At 53.9% G+C, this 27215-nt stretch overlaps 11 protein-coding genes; 4 read left to right on the plus strand and 7 right to left on the minus strand.

The window, feature by feature from the left end:
- Window positions 1-266: 266 nt before the first annotated feature.
- On the minus strand, window positions 267-2425 carry RCC_10014 (uncharacterized protein; the record flags this gene model as incomplete). XM_023775249.1 has 2 exons in its annotated part: window positions 267-2324; window positions 2387-2425. The coding sequence occupies 2 exons, from the start codon at window positions 2423-2425 to the stop codon at window positions 267-269; spliced, it is 2097 nt and encodes a 698-aa protein (XP_023631017.1).
- Window positions 2426-4716: 2291 nt separating this feature from the next.
- Window positions 4717-5991, minus strand: RCC_10015 (related to acetate kinase; the record flags this gene model as incomplete). Its single annotated transcript, XM_023775250.1, has 1 exon — window positions 4717-5991. The coding sequence occupies one exon, from the start codon at window positions 5989-5991 to the stop codon at window positions 4717-4719; it is 1275 nt and encodes a 424-aa protein (XP_023631018.1).
- Window positions 5992-6393: 402 nt separating this feature from the next.
- On the plus strand, window positions 6394-7032 carry RCC_10016 (uncharacterized protein; the record flags this gene model as incomplete). XM_023775251.1 has 2 exons in its annotated part: window positions 6394-6768; window positions 6832-7032. 2 exons carry the CDS (start codon window positions 6394-6396, stop codon window positions 7030-7032), a joined length of 576 nt encoding a protein of 191 aa, XP_023631019.1.
- Window positions 7033-8438: 1406 nt separating this feature from the next.
- On the plus strand, window positions 8439-9370 carry RCC_10017 (related to HAD superfamily hydrolase; the record flags this gene model as incomplete). XM_023775252.1 has 2 exons in its annotated part: window positions 8439-8447; window positions 8633-9370. 2 exons carry the CDS (start codon window positions 8439-8441, stop codon window positions 9368-9370), a joined length of 747 nt encoding a protein of 248 aa, XP_023631020.1.
- Window positions 9371-9768: 398 nt separating this feature from the next.
- RCC_10018 (uncharacterized protein) lies at window positions 9769-12279 on the minus strand (the record flags this gene model as incomplete). The annotated part of the gene is made up of 1 exon (XM_023775253.1): window positions 9769-12279. One exon carries the CDS (start codon window positions 12277-12279, stop codon window positions 9769-9771), a length of 2511 nt encoding a protein of 836 aa, XP_023631021.1.
- A 1349-nt stretch (window positions 12280-13628) lies between these two features.
- RCC_10019 (uncharacterized protein) lies at window positions 13629-15713 on the minus strand (the record flags this gene model as incomplete). Its single annotated transcript, XM_023775254.1, has 1 exon — window positions 13629-15713. One exon carries the CDS (start codon window positions 15711-15713, stop codon window positions 13629-13631), a length of 2085 nt encoding a protein of 694 aa, XP_023631022.1.
- Window positions 15714-16146: 433 nt separating this feature from the next.
- Window positions 16147-17235, minus strand: RCC_10020 (uncharacterized protein; the record flags this gene model as incomplete). The annotated part of the gene is made up of 1 exon (XM_023775255.1): window positions 16147-17235. One exon carries the CDS (start codon window positions 17233-17235, stop codon window positions 16147-16149), a length of 1089 nt encoding a protein of 362 aa, XP_023631023.1.
- Window positions 17236-17639: 404 nt separating this feature from the next.
- RCC_10021 (related to sucrose cleavage protein) lies at window positions 17640-18851 on the plus strand (the record flags this gene model as incomplete). Its single annotated transcript, XM_023775256.1, has 1 exon — window positions 17640-18851. One exon carries the CDS (start codon window positions 17640-17642, stop codon window positions 18849-18851), a length of 1212 nt encoding a protein of 403 aa, XP_023631024.1.
- Window positions 18852-19526: 675 nt separating this feature from the next.
- Window positions 19527-20663, minus strand: RCC_10022 (related to cyclin pclA; the record flags this gene model as incomplete). Its single annotated transcript, XM_023775257.1, has 1 exon — window positions 19527-20663. One exon carries the CDS (start codon window positions 20661-20663, stop codon window positions 19527-19529), a length of 1137 nt encoding a protein of 378 aa, XP_023631025.1.
- A 3477-nt stretch (window positions 20664-24140) lies between these two features.
- RCC_10023 (probable SNF7 family protein (Cta1)) lies at window positions 24141-24838 on the minus strand (the record flags this gene model as incomplete). XM_023775258.1 has 2 exons in its annotated part: window positions 24141-24719; window positions 24773-24838. The coding sequence occupies 2 exons, from the start codon at window positions 24836-24838 to the stop codon at window positions 24141-24143; spliced, it is 645 nt and encodes a 214-aa protein (XP_023631026.1).
- A 252-nt stretch (window positions 24839-25090) lies between these two features.
- On the plus strand, window positions 25091-26389 carry RCC_10024 (probable PP-loop ATPase superfamily protein; the record flags this gene model as incomplete). The annotated part of the gene is made up of 1 exon (XM_023775259.1): window positions 25091-26389. The coding sequence occupies one exon, from the start codon at window positions 25091-25093 to the stop codon at window positions 26387-26389; it is 1299 nt and encodes a 432-aa protein (XP_023631027.1).
- Window positions 26390-27215: the final 826 nt, after the last annotated feature.

A 27215-nucleotide genomic window follows, 5' to 3' on the forward strand; every position in this document is an offset into this window, starting at 1 on the left:
GGGATCAACCGCATTCCATGATCCCAAGATCTTCATTCCCGTTTTTCGTCACCGCCGGGGTATCAATTTTTCCAGCGCTTGATACTGGTGAGAGACAGCAAATAGTGTGAGCGCCTGTGTCAAGGCTGGAATGTATGCAAGAAGAGGCCGTGCAATTGTAGAGATTCCCAAGCTGCTTATCTCCTTCGCGAAAAGAGGACCATAGCGACCGGCGCCATCCACTGGTTGGCCCTTGCGGAGGTTCAAGAAGTGCAGAATGACAGTGGCTATGCGATTGGCATTCCACTTGTTGTCCGCACAATAGAGTCCATGCGGCCTGCCTGAGAGGAGGATCTTTTGAGATTGCCCGGCCACCACTTTCGTCTGGCTTTTCCATCAATCATTGGGCTTCGTTGATGAGAGCGAGCAGAGGGGTGCGAATCGTCTCGACCTTGGGGTTGAAAGTAGGATGACCGAGTGGTAGAGGGACTGAGAGACTCGGTCTCGGGATCAATGAAGCCATGCCGGTTGGAGGCCGGTATCGCGCCACGAGGCTGTGGCCTTGGAACACGATGTGGCTGCGATACAGCTGCTTGTGGCTGAAAGGTAGAGGCCCCAGGTGAGTTCGGAATTGATGGTGCGCCTGATGTTGGGCGCCGCGAGGATTTGGTGGCCAGGCGTGCTACATGGGGATTCTTGGCAAGGTCCATTTTTGACAGCGCCCGCGTCAATGTGCTGGTTTGTTCGGACTCTGTCTGATTCCCGTTCCATTTGTCGAGACCTGGCAGAGGTGGCAATTCTCTGTTTAGATCAATCGCAGGCTTGCTTGATTGCGGCGAGTGTGGTTCCGCTTTCGTAGCACGCGATGCAGAGCTACCTGGCCTGCTTAGTTCGACGGTGGAGGGGCCTCTGTGCAAGACCCGCCAGGCTCTGCTCCTCTCGGAGCGCGCGTCCGACGTTGCTGTATTCGAGATTCCACTGTCGATTGAATCCTTCCGAGTGTGTATACTGCTGCCGGGTCGGAAGTATTCCTTAACGTGTCGAGAGATGCTCCTGGCTCGACTCGGGGGTCTGGCCGGACCTCTGCTGATAGMCCTACTTGGGGTCTTGCTTGCAGAACGACGATCTTCGCCCACAGCCTGTTTCGGCTGGATAGATCGACGGTCCAGCTGTATAAAGATCTCGTTGGCAAAGCTTCCCGCTCGAGCAGCGGCTTCATTCGCAACGCGACTCGCAGCACGRGATGCTTTGCCGATTTTGCTGTAAGATCGCGGCGGGCTCCGGCCTCGACGGTCCTGATCAGCGGTCTCCGGTCTGCCTCGGCGAGGTGGGGAGCTTTCTCTCCCGATGTCGTTACCAGTGGCAGGCCGAGGAAGCCGGTGAGGTTTTGTGCTGGAAGTGCGGGAGGGTACAGGCTTGCGTGCAGGTACGTGAGTAAAGTCGAAGGAGTAGCGAGGCGTTGTCCCCGATGGCACATATGTGGCCGAACAGACGACGGGCTCATCGTCATCCGCTCGCTGTACCTTCTCATGAGTGCGAAAGTGCTTCTCCAGCTCAAGACGCATCCACTCGGCATTCACTGCGTCTGCCTTTGTCTTGTGGAGGATCCCGCTCTCCAGTCCGTTACTGACCGCTTGCGATGAGGCACGCTTAGAGCGCGAAGGGGTCATGACAGCTGAAGTCATAGCGGTCGAAGCAGACCACGGGTATTCAGTGGAGTCCGTGTGCGGTGTCGAACCAGAGGTACCAACTGACTCCGAGCGCGTCGATACCCTCTTCTTCTCTCCCGTATCTGTCTTGGCCACATGCTGGTGTGTAGAGGCGGAATGCGAGTGTGAGTGAGACTCGGATCTTTGCCGACTCCCGCTCGTAGCAGGCACAGGCTTTGGCACTTCGGGAGCCATGAGCTGTTCCACACGGGACCGCGCGGTTTTCATAGCCACGCCTGGTTGTTTGAAAAGGTCCTCGGCGACGAAGCTCGGTCGATAGCTGAATTTGGTCGAGTCGGGGAGTAGATCTTGCTTGGAGGGTTCCCTAGAGCGTATGCTGGGCCTCTTGCCCAACGCAGGCACGCTGCTGACCGGCCCGGCCTCTGCATACTTGATCGCACGATAGTCCAATGCCGGCTTGGATGTAGAATTGTCCCATATCTCGTGTGAAGGCTTCGGGTGGGTCACGATCCAGGTGCAAGCTGCCCGCAGCTCAGCGTCGACATCTCCGGGGAGGGGAGGACGCACGCTCTTCGGTGTCGGCGGTTGGGACTCCATCCAAGGCGCGTCCGGGGAAGGGTTGAAAGCATCTCTCCATGTTGACTTTCCTGCATCTGGTCGCAGCGGGCCGATTTTCTGTTGACGCGCCCAGTGGTTAGTCGGCGAAATATCTAGGGGCGGCAGCAACTGCTACACACCAGTCTTGCAGGCAGATCGAACGAGAACTTGCGCTTCATCGTCAAGATTGCCGCAGTGAGCAATGCGGGCGAGAATTGGCGCCGCAGAGGTCGATTGGCGGACTGGTTGCTGTCCGGAGGAGATCGAGGAGGAATGCTCGGGGTGAAATAGGCTTTTCATGCGCACTGCAGTGCAGATCCAGATCTCGTTCGCATCGACAATCAAACAACGCAAAACGGCCAACGCAAAACGGGTGCGACAGATGAATGGTATCGGAACTGTCCGGCAGAGGCGAAGTGCAAAGCTGGAGTAGGCCAGTATGGCGACAAGGCGGGGAGGYACGTTGGTGTGAGAGTACACGGCCTACTACATGGCGTGTGATGACACCGTGGACAAGGAAATTTACGACATTTGCTGTGTGGATATCGAGGGGAGACATTGAATGTGCGCCGGCGAACGGCGCTGTGCCACGGCCGATTGGGGGACCGTCCTCTGGAATGGCAGGGAAGCTTCTCCATGGTATCAGACGCGCAACACTGTGGACAAATTGGAATACTCCTAGGCCATGGTCAAGGTCAGCGGACACTCGTACGCGAGATGGGCGTCCAGTTAGAAGACTGCTTCCAGCAAAGTCCAGCAGAAGCTCGCTCAGGCGAGAATGTGCCGAGACCACGCTCCTCCCTGCTTCCGCACAACCGCAGCGGTGAGCTTGACAATTCCACTCCACCCTCACGAAGCCAATGGTCGATTCGTCGACAAGCCCCAATCACACGGCGGCGGCGTCTCACTCATGCACTGAAACGCCCGCCGGAAGATCCTGGAGAAGCTCACCGCGACTGCTGTGCCGCATCTCCCCAGATAATATCGCCTCCACAAACTCCAATTTGCTAACTTCTCCTGCTCGCTAAGACTTGTTGTGGTCCACACGAGGGGTCATGATGCACGCACGCTCCGGTCACGCACGCTGCTTTTCTGTATGCTGCCCTCTTCCTCCTGCCAAAACGAACCTCGAACTTTCTGTGTTCCTGTGCCTTCGGGTCTCAACGTGTCACTGTGGAACCCGATGATCAAGACCAATGTCCGCTTCGTCGGTTACCGCTCAAGCATCCATCCGCACGTGAGAAGCCGACGCAAACCCAACAAGACTCTATGGTTCGTCATAACTTCAAGCATAGTCTTGGTAACGCAAGGGATAGCGATGGTGTTTATCAGCCATCTCCCCCTCGTCTCCACCATCCCTGGGATGATTGGCCGTGGCGGCCGCTGAACACGCCTCGTCTGGGGTTCCACCACTTCCAGCTTGACCTGGCCAGCAATCTAATTGAGCTGCGTATCATTTCAGAAACGTCACGCCACCATTGAATACGGCTTTGTACAGGTAGGTGTTCACGTACTCGGGATATGTGGTGACCTGGAACATTGATGCATCAGAATTCAGCACAGCTCTCAAAGGCGCGTCAAGATTTGGCCACGCAAGCTTCTTTTCGAGTCTGAAGCTGCTCCGAGTGCTTGGTTCTTCTCATCGACTGTCTGCAATTGGCAGGCCCGTCACCTGCGTATACGGCGACAAGCCTTCCCTACTGATGAACTCAATGGGACCGCCAACACGGTCCTAGACGGTACTCCGTGGCCGGCTATCTTGGCAGAACGTGGCCTCGTCGAGCGTGGTACGGAGATCTCATGATCAAGACATGAAGATTGCATGCTCTCAACCTACAAAATGCCTCGCCCATACGGGTATGCTTTGCATGGGTTTCAAAGGGACGATAACTAAACTCTTCTGCCTTGCATACAGGCATGAGCGACCACCAATGAGCCTGCAAGTCCAGAGTTTCCACTAACTTTGTGTCTCCAGGGAGTATTCCTGAATGCACGAGAGCTTCGTCGCAAAAAGTATTCTCTCGAGTGCGGAGTAAACTCCATGAGGTTGGCACCGACCCTCTTGGTCGTTCCACTTTTCTGCTAGCGATTGCAAACAGGAGCTCAACCGGGTATGGCAAGCCCCATATGCCACACACGTGGCGCAAAAAGTCAAACGGTAAGTGCAGTTCCAAGTTGGTGCGAAACATTCACTCGGACGATCATCTGCTTTGGAAGGGGGTCCTCAACCGCCCGCTCTATCTGAGTACATATGTCCACCTTTTCAACTTGCGTCTTTGCTTTGTTTACGAGTCGCACGATATTACCTATCGGCCCTACGAGTTCCAGACATGATCCACGTCGCGAAAAGACGCTGTACTTTATGCTTTCTGGACAAAACACGTTTCGCATTTGCTATCTGTTATGAACAATGACGCGACGCGAGGCCGGGCGCAAGCAAAGAGCCTCCAGCGAGCGTTGGCATCGTGTTTCACTCCCGCGGTCGCCGCAGCTCGTCTGCATGCTGGGCGCATTGCCTAGCCATCTCGGCCTGCTCGTCAGTCTGCACGACCAAGACTCGATGTCTACTCTTCTCTGATCCTACATCCACAACGACACGATCACCCGGGTTCTTGTTTGCACTCTCTTCAAGTTCAAATCCAAGGCACGACACTCCATCCACAACCGCCCTCCTCAACTGCACGCCTTTCTCTCCGATACCGCCGGCGAAAACCAATGCATCCACCCGCCCGCCTAGCTTCACGTAATAGTCTCCCACAAATCCCAGCAGACGATCGACGAGAATGTCGAAAGCCAACTTGCACTTCTCRTCGCCCTCTTCGGCTTTGCTGCTAATCGTGCCGAAGTCTGTGGTTCCTGTCAAGACTTGCCAGCCGGACTTCTTGTTCAGGATCTCCTCGGCGGTAGTGATGCTCATGTCCTTTGTACTGCTTGGGCTCAATTTTCCGGCTTCGTGAGTGAAGTGGAAAATCAGACTAGGGTCAACGTCTCCTGATCTCGTAGCTCCAGGAAGTCCAGCCAGAGGTGTAAGACCCATGGAGTTGTCCAGACTTTGGCCATTGCGGACTGCTGTTGCCGAGCAGCCAGACCCAAGGTGGAGGGCGATGATGTTGGTATCGCTTTCAGGTTTGGAAAAGTGGGCGGCTACAGATCGTGTGATGAAGGCGTAGGATAGCCCATGAAAGCCGTACTTGCGAAGCTTATTGTGTGAGGCGACCTTGGGGTCGATTGCATACGTTCGAGCTGCGATTGGAATGGTGCTGTGGTAGGCCGAGTCGAAGAACGCTACGTTTACAGCTTTGGGACATTTCTTGTGCACTGCCTTTACAATCGTCAAGGCACCTGCGTTATGCAGTGGAGCCAGATCGGACAGTTCCTCCAGATGATGATAGGTGTCTTGGTCGATCCTCGTCGGCTTTGCATAGTCTCCTCCATGGACGATTCGGTGGCAAGCAAACTCGATATCATCGGGATGCTGCAGCTCTTGCAGACCAGAGTCCTTCGTTAGATGGTTGAGGATGTACTCATAGGCGGATTCTTGAGATGAGACATCAAAGTCGGATAGCTTTTGATTCTTGACATGTTGCTCGCCACGGGAATAAGTCAAAGTGGCAGGTGGTGCAGTGAGGCCGGCGACTTGAATGTCTGCGAGTTGCTTCGGTTCTTCTGTGGAAGTTGAATATGAATACACAGAGACCTTGACGGATGACGATCCGGCGTTGATGGCGAGAATGACTTTCGGCATTGTTGGCTACTGTTCTGTGGTCCAGAGGCTGCTCATGGATCGTGCTGTTTTTGCGATGAAGTATTCACGACATGTGAATTAAAGTATTTCTCGCTCAATGTCTCTCAGTGATGTCAGGCGGGAGGACCGGGAACAAAGTGGAGCCTCACCCTACGAGTCGGAGTACACGCACATTGTCACATCCGAGAACAGAGGTTAACTGCTCCCCACCTTTGGTGTTCATCTGCTACTTGCCTTGCTAGAGGTATCTCGTGAAATGAGTGCGACAGGTTGCCTTTGTGCTGAGGTGGCAGTCGCGACGTGAGCTTCCAATCGCGCTCCGAGAGAAAGTTTATCCGTCGATTTGTCGATCTCGACAGCAACTACATCACAGCTTTCTCTTCCGGACATTGTCTGCCTACGATGACTTCCAGACCGGCACCAATCAAGCGTCAGTCAGCTGTACCGTCCGCCGAGCCCCCGCCAAAACCGCCATGTCAGATTCACGCCTCAGCAGTAGTAGCCGAAAAAGCTTCCATCAGTGGGTCTCACGCAGTCGAGCTTGGAGAGAACACGGTCCTGCACCCATTCGCGAAGATCAAGGCCGAGAATGGGAAGGTGTCAATCGGTCGGAGCTCTGTGGTCTGCGAGACGGCTGTGGTCGGCGGCGAATGCGATGTGCATATTGGAGACGGAGTGGTCATCGGTACTGGCGCTATAGTCGAGGCAAAGAGCATTGGCAATGGCACTGTCATCGAAGCCAAGGCAAAGATTGGCCGAGGCGCCAAGGTTGGCAAGGTAGACGACAAGACATGATTTTGATGCGATTGCCAGCGAGTGCTAACCTTTCCGATTCGTCAGTACTGCAAGATCACGCCCCTGAACGAGATCAAGCCAAACGAGATCATTCCAGACTACACTGTGGTCTACGGCGACAATAAACGGAAACACAATCAAACCCTGGCATCGAACCCCGAAGTCAGGAATGCGTTGCGGCAAGGTCAAGAATTACACGTCCGCTCGCTGAAGAGGATACCGGATTCCTCTGCGAAATACGCTTGAAGTACCGTCATGCCCAGTACGAATGGATCTGGGCAAATCTCTTCCCCCAAGACCTTGATTGATGTTTACGCCATGGAAAGCCGTTATTCTGTCTGGAGGCAGCTGCTTGATAGGACCGGCATCTCGATTACCTGTATCAGACAATGCCCGATCCTTTGCTGCTACACCATTGATGAAATGAGCCAACCAACTAGGTCGTACTTCATGATGAAGAGATCGGTCTATGAGCATGTCCATATGCAAAGTATAGAGCCCAGCGGCCGGCATGCTGACTCGATAAGCTACAGGAGTGCGGCGGGTCATCGGCCAAGGCATACCACAGATCTTTGGCCGCAGCCGTCAGTTGCAGAAAACGTCGAGACACGAAGGGAGGGTCGACTGCGACTCGCCTATTTCTAAAGGCATAGCCTGGATCGTAGCTAACAAATTTTAGTATGCACGATGTGGAGCGCCTGTACGCTCAATTAACGTATCACAACCTATGTCGTGTCACGTTAGTTGCCCGAGAAGCTCACTAAAATGTGAGTAGTGTGCTTGTCAACAAGCCTGCGACCGGTTCCGGGAGAACTGAACATGGACGAAGCACCAGACAGGTTCCAAACTCCTGTTCATGTTCATTTCCATCTTGGGTGTCCAGCATTGATTCGCATGCATATAGAAGCCAATATTGTCGGGGTCACTGCCTGCATTTGAAAGGTCACACCGCGTATGGTCCAGCATCTAGGCCCGCAGAGTATGCAGACTCCACCCAAGCTCTTCTGCTTGATTGTATGTAACACATGCGATGGACTGTTCTCGTCTCCTGCACGTGGCCGTGCCTTTGTCGGGCAGTGGTGCAGCATGCAGGATATTCTCCGGCGCATACCAACGCTTTAAGATGTCGAAGAGAGCTGCATGTTATGCGGGGCGGATCTCGCCGCCATGCTCCTTGGCCTTTACCTGGACATTACAATAGCTGGAAGTTGGCCAAAGGGGACGACTTACCAGCGCAGAAAGGTTATGTGGTATGCGTATCGTCATGATACAAAGGCTTCTTCCCTCTTATCACTGCAGATCTGGAGTTAGACAGGAAATCTACGATCCGGAGCGAGCGGAGCCTGATATGCCGCAGCTCGTGCATCATAGTCCAAATTGTGCGGGGCCGAGGAGAGCCGGGCCCTTGCTCTTGAGCCAAAACCACGTGCAAGCAATCCTGTTCTCTGGTCAAAACCAAGGACTTGCCTGCTTCTTCCGAACATTCACACCTCATAAATAACTACGACTTCGACACCTTTACTCCGTTTTATAGCCACTTCGAATTTGACAGCACCCTTCTATCMCGACGACCTGCAAAGCATCGCTCCCAATCATCGCTTGCAATCCAAACCAACAATCACATCCCCGCATCCGGACTTACAACCGTAATCATGGGCAAGGTAAGCGACTCCACTCATTTACGTGCCCGACACACTCTCTCCATTATTTCCGAATGATCTGTGTATGCTCTGGAGCATATAACACGCTGTCCATGAGATTCCCCTGATCTTATACTGCCCTCTCCTGCTTGTTGTCCATCCCACCATGACGTATGTGGAGCAACGCTGACGATCTGCCCCGCTAGGTCAAGTACATCCTGCTCGACTGTGACAACACACTATGCCAGTCCGAACGTTTGGCCTTTGAGGCCTGCGCAGATTTGACCAACGAGGTCATGGAGAAATATGGAATCGATGCCCGCTATACCACCGACTCTCTGCTCGAGGATTTCGTTGGCAACAACTTCCGGAACATGCTGATTGGACTTCAAAAGAAGCACAACTTCAGCATGACGGCAGACGATGTGGACGCCTACGTTGCACAAGAACTCGGTCGTGTGACAGAGAAGCTCAGCGAAAAGGCWATCGAATGCCCGGGCGTCACCGAGCAGCTCGAGTGGGCCAAGGCTCAGGGCTACCCAATGTCCGTTGTATCAACCTCTGCAAAGCCACGTGTGGTCGCGTCCCTCAAGAAGTGCAATCTCATGCGATTCTTCACCGACGAGCACGTGTACTCGGCCGCCACATCCCTTGACCCACCCACCAGCAAACCGGATCCCGCCATCTACCTGCATGCGTGCAAAGAGTTGGGCGTCAAGCCTGAGGAGGTCTTGACTGTGGAGGATAGCAAATCTGGCGCAACGGCGGCTATGCGTGCTGGTATCCCATGCATCGGCTACGTCGGTATCTACGCGCTTGAAGAGGGCAAGGAGAAGGAGGCCAAGATGGCAAAGACCCTCGCTGAGGAGACAAAAACGGCGGTCACCATGTACAACTGGAAGGAATTCCCCGAGTGTGTTGCGAAAATTGAGGCAAAGCTTTGAGTCACTCAATGCTGCCTTGATAGATACGATACGATGCCACTGAAATGAGCGATGTTCTGATTCACCGTACTATTATACTTAGAATCGTACAAGATGACGACTAAATTATAGCGAGCACATAGCTTTGGGGGAGCAAATGGCGCTCTGGCACTGGGAAAGCCACGAATTGAAACTTTTTGATCTGTCAAAGAACTGCTCATTTGACAATATAAAGCTAGGATGTCTCATCATTACTTTGATGTCAGCAGGTTTGTCAAATGCTGGAACATATGTGTCTACGAGACTCTGAATGAATTTGACATTTTTGTCTGGACAAAGGGAGTGCGAGCTGGGGTATCTATAACTATAACTATCTCTATTATCCTCCACAAGATCGTGCGCATAATAAGCACTCCTCTTCAAGTCTGCACTTGTTGACTTGTCATCTCATTAGGATTTGTGAGTCGCCCACCACCCAGGCCACTCCAGCCCTCCAAGACAGCATTGAGGGCATGACGTTGGGTATCCAGCGATTCGTCAGTGTTGATCCGCGGCAGACTTCTCTGAAAAGCCACCCCCCGTTGATTGACGGGTGCGCTGGCAGTACGTGGACGTTCTGCATGAGCAGCCGGGAAGTCGCGGTCCGAGGAGCTATACGATGGTATGGCCGAGACTGGAGAACAGGAGATATGCATTCCGGGATGCGGATCTCTGATGGCCGAAACTTGGCGCTGCAGTCCATGGGCCTCAGCGCCAGAAGAGCTGGTACGAAGTTTGCGTAACGGCGCAATAGGAGGCATAGCCAGCTCCACTGCTCGCGTTGGCGAGAGCGCCTGATTTGATGGTCGACGCATCGTTCGAATGCTGTTCAAAGGCGGTACGGCACCTTGAGTAGCGATGAATTGCTCAACTCTGCGCTGGGCTGCCTCTAGGTCGTCCTGATCTTCTAGACATACCTCTCTTCTGTTAGATGCATCCTTTGGGGTGTAGAAAGTCGCGGGCAGCATAAGACCCCCGTTCGCACTCGGTTCCGTTGGCTGGCTCGGCGACGACATGCCCAAAAATTGCTTAATTTCAAACCCAGCATCGCTTTGAGCTTTACGCATGTCATTCAGTTGTAGCTGCGACGCAGTTGGAGAGCGTTCGGCAGCCGACATGATCGCTTTGCTGCAGTTGACGTCCGGTCCATGGAGCATCTGCTCGTTTCGATCTCGCTCGTTGCGTTTTCGTTGCAGAACCTCCGTGAAAGATGCTTGCTGCATTTCTGCTCGTTTTTTGCGCATCATCTCGAGGACAATCATCTCCTCATCTGTCACTGCCACCACATGCGCAGCATCGGTAACCGACGGGGGAGAGCCGTGCACTGAATGTGGCGCCGAGCTGAAGCCATTCAAGCGTCGTAGAGTTCCATCAACACCTTCAGAGGTTCGAGAACTTGAAGTTTGGGGACGGACGGATGCATGTTGGCTATGGGTGCGCGGCGCCGGCGTGTACCCAGCTGCGCTACGTATGTCACCCATGCTACGGTTGGGTCGGTTCGTCAAAACACGGGCACTATGGAGCGCTTCAGGTGGTGACAGTCGTTGTAGACGGATTGATGCTGCAGAGCCATACTCAAAGTTGCGATCATCGAGGAGACTGTCTCTTATGCTGTCTCGGAGCGGCGCATGACGAGGGAAATCATCATCGTCTTCATTACTGGAATAGTCTGACGAAGAAGTCGACAAGACACTTTGCTGCGCAAGGTCCATCGTTGCAACCCGTTTACTGACTCCAAGCAACCTTCTGCCTCCACGACAATGAGACGACTGAATGCTGTTGGAGCTGTCAGACTCAATAGGGCTGAGCAATGTGTCGAATGTCTCGCGTTTGTCCGGCGTTGTGAAAGTCCTGCTCTGTGCGAGGCTGTCGGCTGCGAGCGATGAGCATCGCTGGGGAAGGTTGTAGACCGGCCGTGGCAATTCGTCAGCGGGCAACTCTTGTGGCTGCTGTTCGTCGTAGCCGTAGTCATGTCCGTCATTGCTTTCATCATCACCATCATCGTCATCGTCGGAGCTGATGTAAGCGTCGAACCAATGTTGAATACCCKTTGGAGGCCGTCGCACGTTCGTTTTGTGTTGATCTGCCGGATCTACATCAAAGGGTCGGTCTTTACCATCAGGTCTGACATTGATGTTTGGAGATTGTCTTCGAGCATTCTTCGGTGGTACGGGAGGCATAGGTAATTCGCTAGTGTCTTTCATCGCGACTGGATGCGATCCCAATGGCGATGGTTGTGCGCGGATCTGGGCAAGTGAGCTACTCCTCTCCGGGCGGGAGGGGTTTGGACGAAGGCGAATAACGTTGACGACGCCTTTCCGTACACTGTCATGTTGTTTGGTACCGTGGAGTACATCGACGTCTTGGGTGTCTTGCATTCCGACCATGCCATGGGACTCTTCGCATATGACGGCGTTCGATGTTTTCGACATCGTTAGCCGCTTTGGATTCCTTTTTGGTGGTGGTGGAGGTGCCTCGCCGGAGTCGTTGTTCAGTATGGARAGTTCGGGTTGGGACTTATGGAGTGGCATGTCAATAGCATAGCACGAGTTCGGCGTATTCTGGGTGTCATGGTAGGACGGCAACAGGGCAGGATCGTGGTCGTAATAAGCCGGGAGGTTCGCAGCGAATGGCTCATAACGGACCTTGAGCAAGGTATCGCCTTCGCGGTGTCCGCAGGCAAGGCAGCAGGAATCATGATTGAGTTCGCGGAGGTCTGTGCCTACATGTTCGGGCGACCAGGGACTCCATCCTTCATGGTTGACAGCACTTGCTGCTGGAGCCGGGTAAGCTTTCATTTCTCCCCTGTGGAGTCGATAGGCCAGATCCTGGTGCTGATTCTCCGGATCAAGCTGAGATGACGGGAGTGGAACAAGTGGACTCTGCTTCATGTCTGTAATCTGATGATGTGGCGGACACGGTCGTCCGACTACTGGAACTGCACGGTGTGTAAGCTTGGATCGTGGCAAGACAGTGTTGAATATGCGGCTGAACAGTTGATTATGGCTTCGCGGAGGGCTGTCGACGTGCAGTCGTGTCCCGGTGCCTGTTTGCGGCTTGGCTGATTCGATGTCCATGGTCTTGTGGTTGTCCAATCTGCAGGCCCTGCCGGCACCGGGCGGCGTACTTGGTTTGGCGGTCAATGTCCCACGTATGCCTCACACGAAGCGGGTGTCTGTCTGCTCAGAGCGACATTGTCCACGCTGGACGGAGGAGTTGTTCGTCAAGTATATAACAGCAGTCACACCCCCATCAGACGGCTTCGAGCCTTCCGAGTTCGTCATCGTGGACGGTGCACAGTGATGGACGGCATCCGAGGTGGCCGTGGCACGAACAGTCGGACTAGGACTTACCCTGCTGACCTCAGACAATCCCTGTCACATCCGGCACTCTCGATTTTCACAATCCTCGAGGTTGTCGGCTGGTAATGTCTTGATGAGAGCTTGGAATTCTTGATGTAGGAAATGAGGCGAAAGAAACGGTTAGTCAACTTGCGGCTTGTACTCACATTTCTCTTTATATAGCAGCAAGCGAAGGATCACGCATTGTTGGTGCTCGGAGACTTCTACACCCCGGTGGCAGGCCTGAATCCTGATGAACAAGCGGATGCATCCCTCCCTCATGATTTGCGCATGATGCGCGTGGAATGCCTGATGAAAGCTTGTTCGATGGAGCTAAGTTTGCACGCATCCGAGAAGGACCGCCTCGGAATCTCGGACTGATCATCATCCTCCGCCCAACGCACAGCATCCTTCCACCATCCTTCGGACGATCACCATGACGTACAGCATTGCACGGTTGTGGATTTGACCAACAACCGACTTTCAGCTTTCTCACATCCGCTGTAGACGCTCTCCGGAGGATGAGAAATGCGCCATCCTTGTCCTTCGCCGATGGACTGCTCGGCCGCGTCCTACGAAGATGCCCCTAACATTTACCGCGCGCACCCAAGCTAAGATGCCTGCACTCCACCACGTGTCTCTATGTTAGCGTAGCGCGGAAAATCACCTGGTTACATAATCACGATTCTGGATCTCGCGCAATCTCGGTTGATTGGAGGAGCATGACGCTCCTTTGTATCTGGTTAAGACTCATGCGAGCATTGTAGCTATTGGTAGTCACGTGCTAGTTCAGCTATGCGCTGGGCGCTCTTGCCGTGTGTACGCCCTGGCACCGCTGTGTAGTTCGCCGTCAGACTTGACTTGGTATCATCGCTTCTGCTTGATCATCGATCCCTCCATCACTTCCTGTGATACGCTAGGCACCCGATGCTCTCCAGGAGAGTCCAGATTTGAGAACCGTCCGCCATCCTTCTCCACTCCTTCTCCGTCTCAAGATTGGTCCGAGATCTGCCCCAAGACAGCGCGGCCTGCAGCTGCTTGTCAGACAAACGCTGCTTTGCTCGCTCAGTCACCGTGAAGCCAGCAACGAGATCCACTAGGTGGCTGGGCAGGTTGCTGGGGAGCCTCTCGTCTCTGAAGGGCTTCAGATCCTCCTCCTGCTTCTTCATGTGCTCTTCCTGCCACTGCACAAAGCGTTGCGGGTTCCTATCGCCTACTGCAGAACTGTCCACCTTTTCTACCGTCTCGCTGCTATCAGTCAGGACGCCTTTGCGATGTGGCTTGAAGAGCACCTTGGCAGTCCTGGGCGTGTTCGTGGTGTCTGACAAAGTTACGTCTCGCTCGCTATTAGCCGTGAGTGTCGCAGCGTACGTTCCTTGACATGAAGGTGTCTTGGGCGAGCTCAGTGAATGGTCCGAGCAGAGCTTAGGAGTGACTGGACGCGAAGCCAGTGCCTTCTTTTCGATGGCGTTGGCCTGGCTGTACGTGGTGAAGTCAAATTTGGGAGGTCCGGTATGGAACCTGCTCGCATTCCTGCTTGACGGGCCGATGCCTGTAAGAACTCTGGATGAGATCACCAGTCTTAGTGCAGCGCTCCAAAGCTCGACTTTCGAAGCTCCATGATTGGTGAGAAGAGAGCGCTGCAACCGCCTCCGGGCGCTCTCCAATTCGGAGAGCTCGTGTTCGCCACCATCCGCAGTCCTGATTGAGCGCACGCTGGCTCGATCGCCAGGTAAGCCTCGGGACGCCCGCCTGTCACCTTGTCGGCCGGCATGGTGGGGTTCGAGCGCATATTCTGTGTCGTCGAAGATCTCATCTTCGGCCAACGTCACTTGCTCTCTGAATTTCTCCGCCTTTTGCAGGACGTAGAGCCCGTCTCGATTCTGGTCCGGATGCTTCATATTCCAATCGACACCACGGGAGAGGCTGTTTTGCTGGTAGGTCGCAATTTTCGAGCTTGCTGGGGTGGCATTCAACCCGTCAATGAGCTGGGTCGGACAGTGATGTTCCTCGAGGATGCAGGACAGCCACAACGCAGACAAGTCATCTAGGCCGGTGTCTGTGAGCGTGATGTATGGAATTGATCTGAGGCCCATCCGTCGCTTGATGATGGCGCCCTTTGACATGTTGTCGACAAAAGAAAGTACTTCTGTTGATGCCACAAGCTGCTCTTCGGAGTTGAGAGATATGACAGATGTCTCGCCTTGCAATGCCAGTGGGTTGATAGGTAGTTCGTTGACGTACACCTTGGCCATGATCTCGAATGCGAGCGCTCCGATACCCACGTTGCCACTCAAGTCGAGTCTCCTCAGCCTGAAGCAGTGTTTGAACGACTCGAGGAATGTCTCCCATTGCTCCGCCTCTTCCACAGTCTCCACTTTGATGTTGTTGCCGGCCAGGTTCAGCGTCTTCAGCTCATGTCTTGCCAGCCTGATCACTGGCGCAAGTCGAGCAAGCGACACGGTCGTGATACCGTTGCCCGAGAGATTGACATCTTCCAGAAGCACAAGTCCCTGGTGAAGAGCATCCTCCAGGCCTGTAGCCATGGCACATGCCCCTTCATCGCCAAGATCCTTGAATGGAACTTGAATATCGAGCACCACCCCATCACGTGTCACGTGTCCGAGCGCACTGCTGCTGCTGCCACAGCTCCCATTACTCCGCGTACGAACCTTACCGGCGGCCTTCTCTGCGTCCTTGTGCGCGCGTTCTGCTTCTTTCTTCAAGTCACGCGAGATTATGTGCCCCAACTTTGCTCCCGAACTCCCACGCTTACTGTAGTCGAATTTGTTTGACTTACCCATGATGAGATTGTTTGGACCGCCGCCGCCGCCTTTCGTGAGGTAAATTCGAGCAGCGGAACTTGAGTTGACGCCGAGTGCGGTTGGCCGCGAGTTGTCGAGGCCAGTCTGCTTTGCTGGAGCGCTGCCGATGATCGTAGCAGCGAGGGCGCTGAACCTGGAGCTCAGGTGGTGGTGTCTCATCAGATGGACGCGCAAGAGGTGTTGTTGCTGTCGCGTTGTTGGTGTTGTTGGGTGTGCGGAAAAGTGGCGGTGACTGTGACTGTGTTTGAACAAACGCGACTTCCGACCATTAAATTCCAAACACGGCAGGTGATGCGGTGATTTTGAACTGCTTTGCCCACTCTTGCTACGGGGAAACCGGTAGGATCTAGACACGCTTGGAAAAGGAGAGCACTATCGCCTAGACACGGCAAAATATCGAAAATACCAACTTAGCTTGTGGATTTCTGCCTCCGTACAAGACTGCACGACGCAACTCCCATCGGGTTCTCTTCTCGTCACTCAACATCACGAGCGAGCCAATAGTAGATTTTATGTAGACTCACAAGATTCTTCGCAAAGACGAAGTGTGCAGACGATCTGGGCACGACTGTCCAACAGTCCAGAGCCTTCCTCAATCGTACTGCGTGTCTGGAGGAAGAACCGTATCATGACGGCCTTTTTTGCCTCGCCCTCCATCTCCATCTCCGCCGTCTCTCGGGGAGGCAGCACGCTTCGTGCCCTGTCCAACGAAATTGCCTGCCCACTCCTTCACTCGTTTCAGCTTCGTAGTCACCGGGGCTGAGAGACCCACGACGCCGGCGGAGAGGACAGTCACCGTCGTGTTATTTTTGGTGGTGTGTCGGCTCAGACTTTGGCCAAAGACATTGCTATTGAACTCCGCAAGTGCGATGTTGGTCAGCAACAGTGCGTCCCCTGAACGTAGGTTATCCAGCAGGTCTCGCAGCCCATTTTGTCTGGCATTGCTCGCGGGTGGTCTTCCCGCTTGAGACTCCACGGATGTGAGCCAGAAGGTGGTAGTGAATCCTGCTTTCGTCTCGTCACCCAACAGCAATTCAACAATTTCCATCTCCCCCGTGCGTTTACGAAGCTTGACCGTACGTGTTGGCTGAACAGATATGACACTGGCGAGAATGTTGACCGTCATGGTTTGAGGATGGATTGACTTGAGGAGGCGAGCATTTGGGATGTTCTGTAGATCCGTGACTTGTCCCGAAAAGTTCACGATCTGCTGCTGAGGGTTTTCGGACGAGTAAGAAGCGAGGGAGCCCGAGCTCGTCTGTAAATTTGAGTCCGTCGAAAGTGATGTACCAAAAGATCCAATGGTCATATATGTTGACTCCTCGAGTGCTGTGCCCTGGGGAGGTCCGATCTGAGACGAATCCAGGTTCTGGAGAACTGCAAGGGAGTATTCCAAGAAGTTCAAGTGGGCTTCATCACCGTCATGATGGAAAGATGCAAACTCAATGTCCTCTGGCGGTGTCGGCTTCGCAGGTACAGCAGTATGTGGGCGCTGCCCCAGAGGCACACATCGCCATTTTGCCAGCGGATATGACGCCGCAGTYAAACCAATCTCGGTGCTGTCATGGTGGTCAATACCCAGGAATCTACGCACCGGAGATCCGAAGGCCATGGCAAGTACACTCTCGTCCCATACTAGAGACTCTGCATCCGGAGAGCCTGCCAAAAACAGCTTCGCCATCGCAGCGGATCTTGCAGAGCGATCGGCCACGCGGCATCGATAGGCTCTTCAACTGAGAAAGATCTGTAATTGATTGCGCACATGTCCGTTTGCCAAGATGTGGTTTTGGGCGTTGCCGCTGGTGAAGACGCGAGTCCGCTATCCCCGATGTTCAGCTCGGCCGAGCGATCCTTCGGGGATTTCCGAAAGACGAAAAAAGGACGATATGTCTGACAGGCAGGTAGTAAGGTATGTCCACTTCGTTCCGGTGCTCTGTAGCCGGTGCATAAAGTCCCCTCGGTGCCACCTGCGAGCGAAGTCCCGTCGTCCATTGCGAGGTGTTTCAAGTGGGGGGGAGTTTAGACGCTACCTTACCTGAGCCAAGCGCCAAACTAATCCGATTGATCAGATTACGAAAGGACAAGATGGGCGGACCATCAACAGCCAGCAGGATGTTGAAGTCGCTCGTTAATCGATTCACGCCCGCCAACGATGCAAACTCTGCCGACACCAAACCTGGCCCTGATGGTTTTTTGACCGCAACAAAATATGGAGCGCTTTTTACTCCGACCGATCCCGCCGTCGACGGCGAAGATTGCCTCCAGGACTGTGCAAACTGCTCGATCAACTACCCCAAGAAATGGTCGATAGACGAGGACGACAAGCTGTATGGCGAGATCCGGGGCTGGAGTCGTCACTTGATTGTGGCGACGGGCAAGACAGACTGGAAGCGCGATGTCGAGGACGAGAAACACAGCGTCATGGAAGCAATCGGCAAGCACATTGGCCAGGTGGAGGGAAGACTGATGCTGAGCGCGAGCAACATTCCCGTGCCTGAGGTGGCTGGCGGTCACAGTGGGCCATATGGAGAGGAGCGACCTACCACGGTGCTTCTCATGCCATCTTTCACCTATGTGGAGAACGTCCAGCCCACTCACGTCCCAGATCTTATCCAGAGCGTCATCAACACAGCACCAACCAACACCACGCCCCTCGATACAAGCTCCAGCCTCTCCAACGGTAGTACTGGTGTAAACAATCCTCAAGACGACAACGCTCCTCCGCCATCTAACGGTAACGCCCATTCCCAGCCCAACGGAGACTCAAATGGCAACGGGGATGTGCCGCACACTCCTATGCCAGGCCCTCCCAAGGACCTTCCCGCTGGTCTCTCACTGCGAGCATGTCCTCACAAGTATGTCATCCTCATCTGCTCACATGCCACACGTGATGCTCGTTGCGGACAATCCGCGCCCCTGCTCCGTCGCGAGCTCGAGCGCCATCTAAGGCCCCTCGGACTTTTTCGCGACCTAGGTGATGAGAGGCCCGGCGGTGTAGGCATATACTTCATCAACCATGTTGGTGGTCACAAGTACAGCGCCAACATGATGGTCTATCGCCGCGCCGAGCCCCGACGGTCTGTGCAGGAGCAAATGGCCAACGACGGTCCAGACCATGAGGTGGGAGGCAAGAGCAATGCAGACGGCGAAGCCGCGCAGTGTATCTGGCTTGCACGAATTCGGCCCGAGGATTGCGAGAACTTGGTGCGCTTCACGGTGCTGCAAGGCAAGGTTGTGAAGCCAGAGAGGCAGCTGCGAGGAGGTTTCGATCGTGAGAGGGGTATCGCAAGTTGGTAAATCGTTTCATGGAAGGCTGCCCAGGACTCCATTCGTCTCCATGCTTTTCGCAAATCATCATAATGACATAGAACGACATACACACATCACGCATAGTGGCCAGTCACACACCTTTGTCTTCCGTTCATTTTAACAACGTTGGTTCGCGAATCAGACCCTAGCCCTGGCCCTGGCTCTTGATACAACGCATGGTCTGTTTGAGGTCATTGCTTCGGCCGCCGTGTCGAAAGCTTTGATCCCCAAGTCAGCCTCATCGATGGTCGGGAACGACAAGCGTCAGCAAGGTTTGCTGGGCATCAACCTAATCGGTCGAACAACAAGGATGGGAACAATAGAAATGGAGCCCGAGAACGGGAGAATTCAGCAGGAATCGATCAGTCAAGGCCGTTCAAATTTTGAGTCTTGCTAAATCTACTATTCGTGCCTATTAATCTCGAGGCACTGATCCTACAATGGTGGATTCTTCCCAAGCGCCGCGCAATGCATCATCAATGGTATAATGCTGTTAAAGACYTCCTGCTCCATCCAAACTCCTGTAGTACCCAAGAACAGCTCAATCCAGTCGAGCCCATGCACGTCATCATGTCATTGTCATCTCCCAGATGCCCCCTTTTGGTGTTTTAAACAATGTTCGCGAATATGTATGCAAGAAGTCCAAAATCAATAGGTGAGCTTTTAGTAGCCGCTCATTGCGCCCGGACGGCTCAATGTTGTAGGCAGGAATCGGCTGAAGATGTTGGTCTTTTGCTTCTTCGCGGGCTGCTGGTCGGTGTGTTCCAGCGGCAGTGTGTGATGAGGGAGCACTGTGGGTACATGCTTGGATGGGATATGAACGATAGAAGGCACGTGCTGGCCCTCATACTGTTGGATATGTACAGCAGGCTCGGCGCAGACTGAGTCGGTGTAAGAGGAGGCGATGCTGGCCGGTGATGAAGATGAGCCATATGAGTCCGCTGAAAAGTTCGATGCTGATGATTGGCTTCGGGTTGGTGGTGATAGTGATGGTGTTCGCGAAGGAGCGCGCGAGGAGTTGTTGGATGACGTGGCATAGTACATTGATTGTTGGTAAGTGTATTGGCCAACCGACTGAGGAGATTCGAAATATCGCGAAGATTCTGTCGCTGCGCGGCGTTGTTGCTGTGCAGCAAAGGCAATCTGGCGTTTCTCGAGAGCTGCCATTTCTTCCTTGATACGCTGCTTCTCTGCCTGGCGAATCTGCCATGTGCGAATAGGAGCGAGGAATGGTTCGAAGTGGAAGTAGAGGTCATCCTCGGTCACGCGGAGGTCCCACTCGAGCAGACCAAGAAGCTGCTTCTCCATGAGGTTGACCTCTGTCAAGCTAAAGCCAAAGTTATCGAAGCCGCGAACGGCAGTGTACCGTGCCCAGTGCTTGTTCTTTGGGGATGAATCGTTGAGGTTCTTCGCGGCTAGGATGAGCGAGGCCAAGAAGATGCGATGCGCAGTGCACTTCATGCCCTTTGCTACCGGAGGGAGGCGTTGCTGGAGTCGGCCAAGATATACAAGAGATGTCATCAAGGTAGGGACCTGCACGTGGGACCTTTCAACCAGTGTGGTGATGAATAGCTCGAGAGATGGGAGAGCAGGCTCAAAGTTGGATCGACTAGTATCCTGAGGCGGTGTGGTTGGCGGTGTGGGCTGCTGCGACCTGCTGCTTGAGGTCTGGCCTTCGCATCGGATGACTTGAGCGGCCTTGTGTCCAAGGTAGTTGATCATTTCCTGGGAAACAGGCATGTATATGAAGTGATCAAGAGCCGCAACATTCTGCGATGAAGTTGGGGTAGGGTAGGCCATGGCTTATGTTGATCGGTGACGAGGTCGTGGAGTGGAGTGAGGAGGTACGTGAGCGACACAAGCGGTTTTGTGTTTGGAGCAAGTTGTTACTATTGACGTCTGGCGACAATAGTAGAAAAAAGCTGCGAACGTCGTCGAGCTGACCCGGGGCCGAGATCTCAAAAAATCCGGAGGAGATAAAAACCAGATCGACAATAGGAATTAGAAAGATCGAGTTGCTGCCTGGCAAAAGCTCGAGTGAGTGACGATCAAGATTATTAACTAGATTGAAACAATCTCTGCCAGGATGTGTAGCTGAGGTATGACCGCACAGAAAAAGTTCTTGGAGCGCCGAATAAGTGCCTTGGGGTTCCCGAGAAGACAGCGTATGCTTGTAAAGATCGAACTGATTAAATCGGCTACTTTCCGGCCAGCGGACAAGTGCAACAACTAGGGATACGGGCGTCTGGAGGGAGATCCGAGTCGGCGGCACACGATGGATCGATGGTCGTACTACTGGCAGCACACGGAGGAGCGATGGCTTGTTGGGAAGGATGGGTGCAGATATGCGGGCTGCGTGCTTCCAGGCCGGGGTGATTGGGCTGGCTGTACTGTACTGTAGTTCTAGCGATGGAGGTAAGGTAGGGTGTACTGGGCGGTATTAGGGACAAGTCCGGCGGTGCAGCGGGCAAAGGCAGTCCGATGGTGATGAGGCAGGACATGCCATGGCGGCGGCGTCTGCGATACTTAACCCTCGCTCTGGGCTGGAGGCAAGGTCCAGAGATGTGGACCTCCCACCAGGCGCGTCGCTCGTCCCAAAGTTAGAGTTTGGTATGGGCCGTTAGCCAGCCTCGAGCCAGCACGGCGTTGATTGGACGGCAGGGGTCTCTACCTCTCCCCCACAGGCTTTCCGCAGAGTTTCAGATTATGGTGTGCATAGCGCTGGTGCGTTTCGTTTGCTCGTCCAACAAGTCGCAGACGCTGCGCTGATTGCCTACCTGTTGGGCCAGTCCACAGCTCGGGGCAGAAGCTGCGGCGACCTGTGGATGTCGCATCGCATCAGCCCCCGTCAACGTCGCGTACCGCCGCGCACTGCAAGGCAAGGACTCACACTCGACTCGACGGCTGGGGGTTGGCATTCTCCAGCGAGCCCCTTCAGCCTCTGCATGCCACCGACCGTCATCATTCATTAACGGCGTGCATTATTCACACGGCATTGGTGCGACGGGCGTGGCAAACACTGTGCCTCCAGCCCTGGTCTTTGCGAGTCGCTGATCGCCATGCTCTGGGGCGATCACAAACGCTGCGAGTGTCAGTCAGTCCGCAGTCGATGCAGCCCGCTCACAAAGGCGGCATTCCGGGCGTCGGGCGGGCCCTCTCCGTCAAAGTCGTCAGTAAACCCAACCCGCCTCGCATCAATCAATCAATAATCCACCCCGGCTTCCGGACAAGCCAGCCAATGGCGACGCCCTCATCATCGTCAAGATTCAATAGACACTCGTATCTCTGGGCTCACCTCTCCGCCACTTCCGCACCACGGTTCGCGAAGCTTTTCCCCTGCGCCCAAACCTTATTCCCATGGGCATCTGACAATGAACAGCACCGCGGGCTCATGCGGCTGCTCCAAACCTAGATTGAATGTCGGAACATGTCCTGCCCCGCCAATAGCCGGTATTGCTGCAAATGCCCAATTGTGCTCAGGTGCTACCCAAAGACCACTCGGGCTTCTCGCTAATCATCAGCAGGCGCTTTCCAGTCCCACGGATAACACTGGGCATTTCCCCACATGATCGACCATTGCGAACCGTGTCGAGGGATGTTCTTCACATGCTGCGACAAGCGCGTGCAGGTGCCTGAGACAGTTCCATATCTTCTAAAGTGTTGGGAAGAGGTGTCCTTTCCTCGAGGGTCCTCACAACACGAACATCTCATGTGATCTGGAAGTATTCTCCCACCAGATCTCGGTATAACTCTATTCGAATCCCGCCCTTGCATGCGGCGATGCGCTGTAGTGGATTCGCTGCGGGCGCTTCTGCTGTATAAAAATAATAAGCAGCCGCCCACTTTTGAAACAGCCGCCGTGTCACGAACTGTTCATACAGCTTGCTTGCAGCAGATTATGTCCTGTTAACAAGCCAAGCACTTATCTGTTGGCCTTTCGCCAGACTTTCTTATCAGTAGCCGCCGCGAGGACTTCTCTTCTGGTTGTACCAGCGCTTCTGAAGCATGTCTCCACCGCGGGTTTCAGGCCTCTAGACCGAAGCATACAGTTGTGGATTTTTCGTCAGCGTCGTTCTTCGATGCTCAACAACGTCGAATGCTTGCACGAAGGACGACGAACGAGACGACTTTGTTTACAACAGTGTGCGACACGCGGGGACGGTCACCTTCCAACGCCCTTCACATGTACATTGCGAGAGGCTCTCCAATTACGTGGATGATATGATGGTACCTTACTACCCTACTTTGATGAGACATCTGGAACTTGGACACCAGGTACCAAAAGTCAACCGCCAAGCCACTACGGGATGCGGAGCACCTGTTCTTTGCGCGTGGTTGAGCAATCACAACTTCAACGCCCTGAGAAATCAAGATGGGCGGTATTCGTTTCAGACTCGATGGTTTGTGGCTTCATTCATTCGATCAGCGCCCTGGCTATATGGTGCTCACTCCTATCACTGAATGAGCATTCGTCGCCCCTCGCCACCTTGCTCACATTCGGACTTGTGAAACATTTTGCGAGTCAGTAAAATGTACACTGACGACATGTTTTGGGGAGACGAGGTAGAATAGCCGATTCCTTCGAGAAGAAGCATATCGGCACTTTGCTTGATGAGCCGGGGCCCGGGGGCACCGGGGCCAGTGACATGCATGAATCAGGAGCAAAGCTTGCTGAACGCATGTCCTTGAACCCTTGCACGTATCTACATACATCCGTCACCAACGACATTATTGGCGTGGTAATGCTGCAGACGGCGCAACACAAAAAGCCTATCTTCTACCAGTCGCTGACGTTGGCGGAACGAGCTGGATTTGTTCGGTTCCTAAACATAATATAGTCGCGGATTCCAACACTTCACCGCGATGCTTTTCGAAGGAGTCTGATGAGCTGATGTGCGCAGTGATCTTTCGCTTCAACCTCCGTGGCATTTTCGGAGTCTTCCAGCGCAAGACTGTGAAATAGCTGAGCATGTATACCCGTTAAGGGACGACGCAGGCCCTCTTCCTACTACGATCATGACTTCGATCATTGCAACAACGGTCGTTCATAGGTCCATGGGCTCGGTGGCAGGTCGCGATCGTTTCAAGGTGGCCAGACGTCAAGTTCTGTGGCTTCCGCGACGCCAATTTTGAGGATATTGTTCGATGCACTATCGAGGGTTCCTTCTGGCGAAGTGTCTGCCTTTTTGTTAGATATCGCATCCGGCTGCTGGGAATGGGGTTCACTACTTCAAGGTCGAATCTCTCAAGTTCCGCGCATTTGGAGGACGGATTCCTTCAGGTCGCCGCCTGCTTCTCCTTTCCCAGCTCTGGGGCTTCGTCGATAAATTGCGGCGGGCCAGCACTTTCTGTGAGAAACCCAGGCATCTCGCCCTCGCCAAGGGCTTCCGCCCCGAAATCGACCTCTTCACCCAGCGCCTCTAGCTCCGCATCCAGTTCAGCCTCATCCACGTCCTCGGGGACATCGTAGCTACGACTGATGCTCTCCTGGATATCGTTCCCCATGTCCATGAGATCGGCCATCTCATCCTGCATTTTCTCAATCTTGTCGATGTTGATCTTTCCGTATTGCTTCTTCAGCTCTTTTTGCGTCGTCTTCATGGCGTCCACCGTGGCCATGGTGTTCTTGAGATTGTCTGTCATCATGCCTGCCTGCTCCATGTTCCAACTCTGCTGCTGCAGTTGATCCTTCTGCGACTCGTACATCTTGCGTTGCTGTAAGATCTTGATGGCTTTCTGCTTGATGGCGTTCTTGCCGGGCCCGTCTCGCATGCGACCAAGGCGTTGCTGATATGTAGAGAGCTCGGCATTGAGCTTGGCGAGTTTGACGTCAATCGACTCGATTCGTGTGTCGACCTACAAGATGTCAGCAGTGCCTTGCGTTAATTGGTAGAGTGTAGGTAGCGCACGTTGGAGATGGCACTGTTGAGGGTAGGCTTGGGCGCCGTGCTCTTGGCGCCGAAGAGTCTGTTCATCTTGAATGAGTTCAGATGGGTATTATGTAACTGGAGGGCTCTTCAGACGATGTTAGTTAGGAGCGTGACGTTGTTGTCGTTGCTCAAGGATGTCTGCCTGCTCGCACAGCACGGGCGCTCGGTGTCGATCATTTGTGCGGGGCGTCATGTGAATGGTTTTGAATAAACTTTATTAGGTAAGCCCAAATTATTCCAACCTGGCTTGGATATGCCTAGTCACCTTCCATTATCCACACTCACTTCGTCATCATCATGCCACCGCAGCCATGCCAAATCTGCAAGACGGCGAGAGCCCAGATTCTACGTCCGAAGAATCACGCCAGGATCTGTGCACCGTGCTTCATCGCACTCTTCGAGAGCGAAGTGGCCGAGACGATCATTTCTGCCAAACTATTCGAGCCTGGTGAACGAGTGGCAATCGGAGCTTCCGGTGGCAAGGATAGCACCGTCCTCGCTTCTGTGCTCAAGACACTCAACGACCGCCACGGCTGGGGCTTGGATCTGGTTCTGCTTTCGGTAGACGAAGGCATCACGGGTTACCGAGATCACAGCCTCGAGGCGGTCAAGAGACACAGCGCGCAGTATGAGCTCCCCCTGAAGATTGTGAGCTATGCGGAGTTGTACGGCTGGTCCATGGATCAGGTCGTCGCGCAGGTCGGGAAGAAAGGCAATTGCACCTACTGTGGCGTCTTCAGACGGCAGGCGCTGGATCGCGGCGCTGCCATGCTGGGCGTGGCGCATGTTGTGACCGGTCACAATGCAGACGATGTGGCAGAGACCGTGCTTATGAATCTCCTCAGAGGTGATTTCCCCCGACTGAGTAGGGCAACGAGCATCATCACGAGCACGCCTTCTGCCAAAAGTGTAACCTCCCCAGATGGCAAGGTTGGCATCACAAATGTGAAGCGATCGAAGCCACTGGTGTACGCTTATGAAAAGGAGATTGTACTTTACGCACATCACAAGAAACTGGATTACTTCAGTACCGAATGTCTTTACAGTCCAGAGGCGTTTCGTGGGTCCGCACGAACGCTCATAAAGAACCTRGAGCGCATCCGGCCAGAGAGCATTCTTGATGTCGTTCGATCAGGAATTGACATGGCGAAGCTCGTCCCGGATGCGGACGGTAATTGCAGAGGTGGGTGTAGCAGTAGCGAAGCGAAAGGTGCCGAGGACGAAGCCGCTGGAGGTTGCGGCAATGCCAATGGGAAGTCCAGTGGCGGTGAGATGGCAGAAATGGAAAAGAAGCTCCGCCAGGACGAAATCGCCGCCGTAAATGGTAATGAGACCGAGATCAAGATGCCCGCAAAGTCTGGCAAAACTTACGACAGAGACACTCAAGAAATTTCGATTCGGCCGAAGAAAGAGAAGCAGCATAGTCATCAGCCGGTTCGTAATACTGGGAAGCCCAAGCAGAAACTTGGACAGTGCGAGCGTTGTGGCTACTTGTCTTCTCAGGCTGTTTGCAAGGCTTGCATGCTATTAGAAGGTCTCAACAAAGCGCGTCCTCGGACTGAGATTGAAGTCTCTGAGGGTGGCGGATCAGGATGAGAGAACATGTGAGAAATGGGAGGCGAAGCAGTCTCTTCTAACACGGCACAGGACACCATGCCATAGAAGGGCACCTGCCATGCCACACGAGCCGCGGCGTACTTGAGCGTCAGCATGCAACTGTCTCGGTCTTACCGGCAGTACTCCATTCGGTATCACGCAGCGACGTACACGCGTAAAGAGTGATATGCGTGAGGCAGATCAGCTCGTATGGGATGAGAGCACTCCCCATCGACGAGAACATTCGGTCGCATAACGCCCAAGATCATTCACTGTCAGCTCTGGGGTTGAAGTCTGATCGCTCCATCGGCCCGCCGCCATCTTCACGCCTCAAAGCTGGTCCATCCCGATCGTGCGGTCTTTGAGCACACCGATGTGACGAGCTTGAGTTCGGTCCAAGGCCTCGGTGTCGGACAACCTGGACAATAGAAGAAGAGGAAGAAGAAGATAAAGAGGAAGTAGAACGAAGGGCTAGGAAGTATGAACCAAATAGTATGCGGGCGCAAGCAAAAAAACCGTCTCCTGTCGAGACTGTTGTTCGAGTTATTTCTTAAGCTTTACTCKTGCATGAGATCATTACTTACGGTGCATCTCCCGTTGAGTATTCAATGCCGGACAAGCGGTCAATCATCAGTGTTAAAAAAAATCGCTTGAAGGGTCTACGATGAAGTCGGACTCTTCCCTGTCTCGAGATGAAGATTTGCAAGAGTGACCGAAAAGACGGGTAGACGGAGACAACCAGCCGGGATATTAAACACGACATCGCATTGCAATCCCACAAAGGTCATGCGAAATCAAATTCATCAACTCTCATGAGAACCTGAAG

The sequence above is a fragment of the Ramularia collo-cygni genome (assembly GCF_900074925.1).
Source record: "Ramularia collo-cygni strain URUG2 genome assembly, contig: RCC_scaffold20, whole genome shotgun sequence".
Lineage (NCBI taxonomy): Eukaryota > Fungi > Ascomycota > Dothideomycetes > Mycosphaerellales > Mycosphaerellaceae > Ramularia > Ramularia collo-cygni.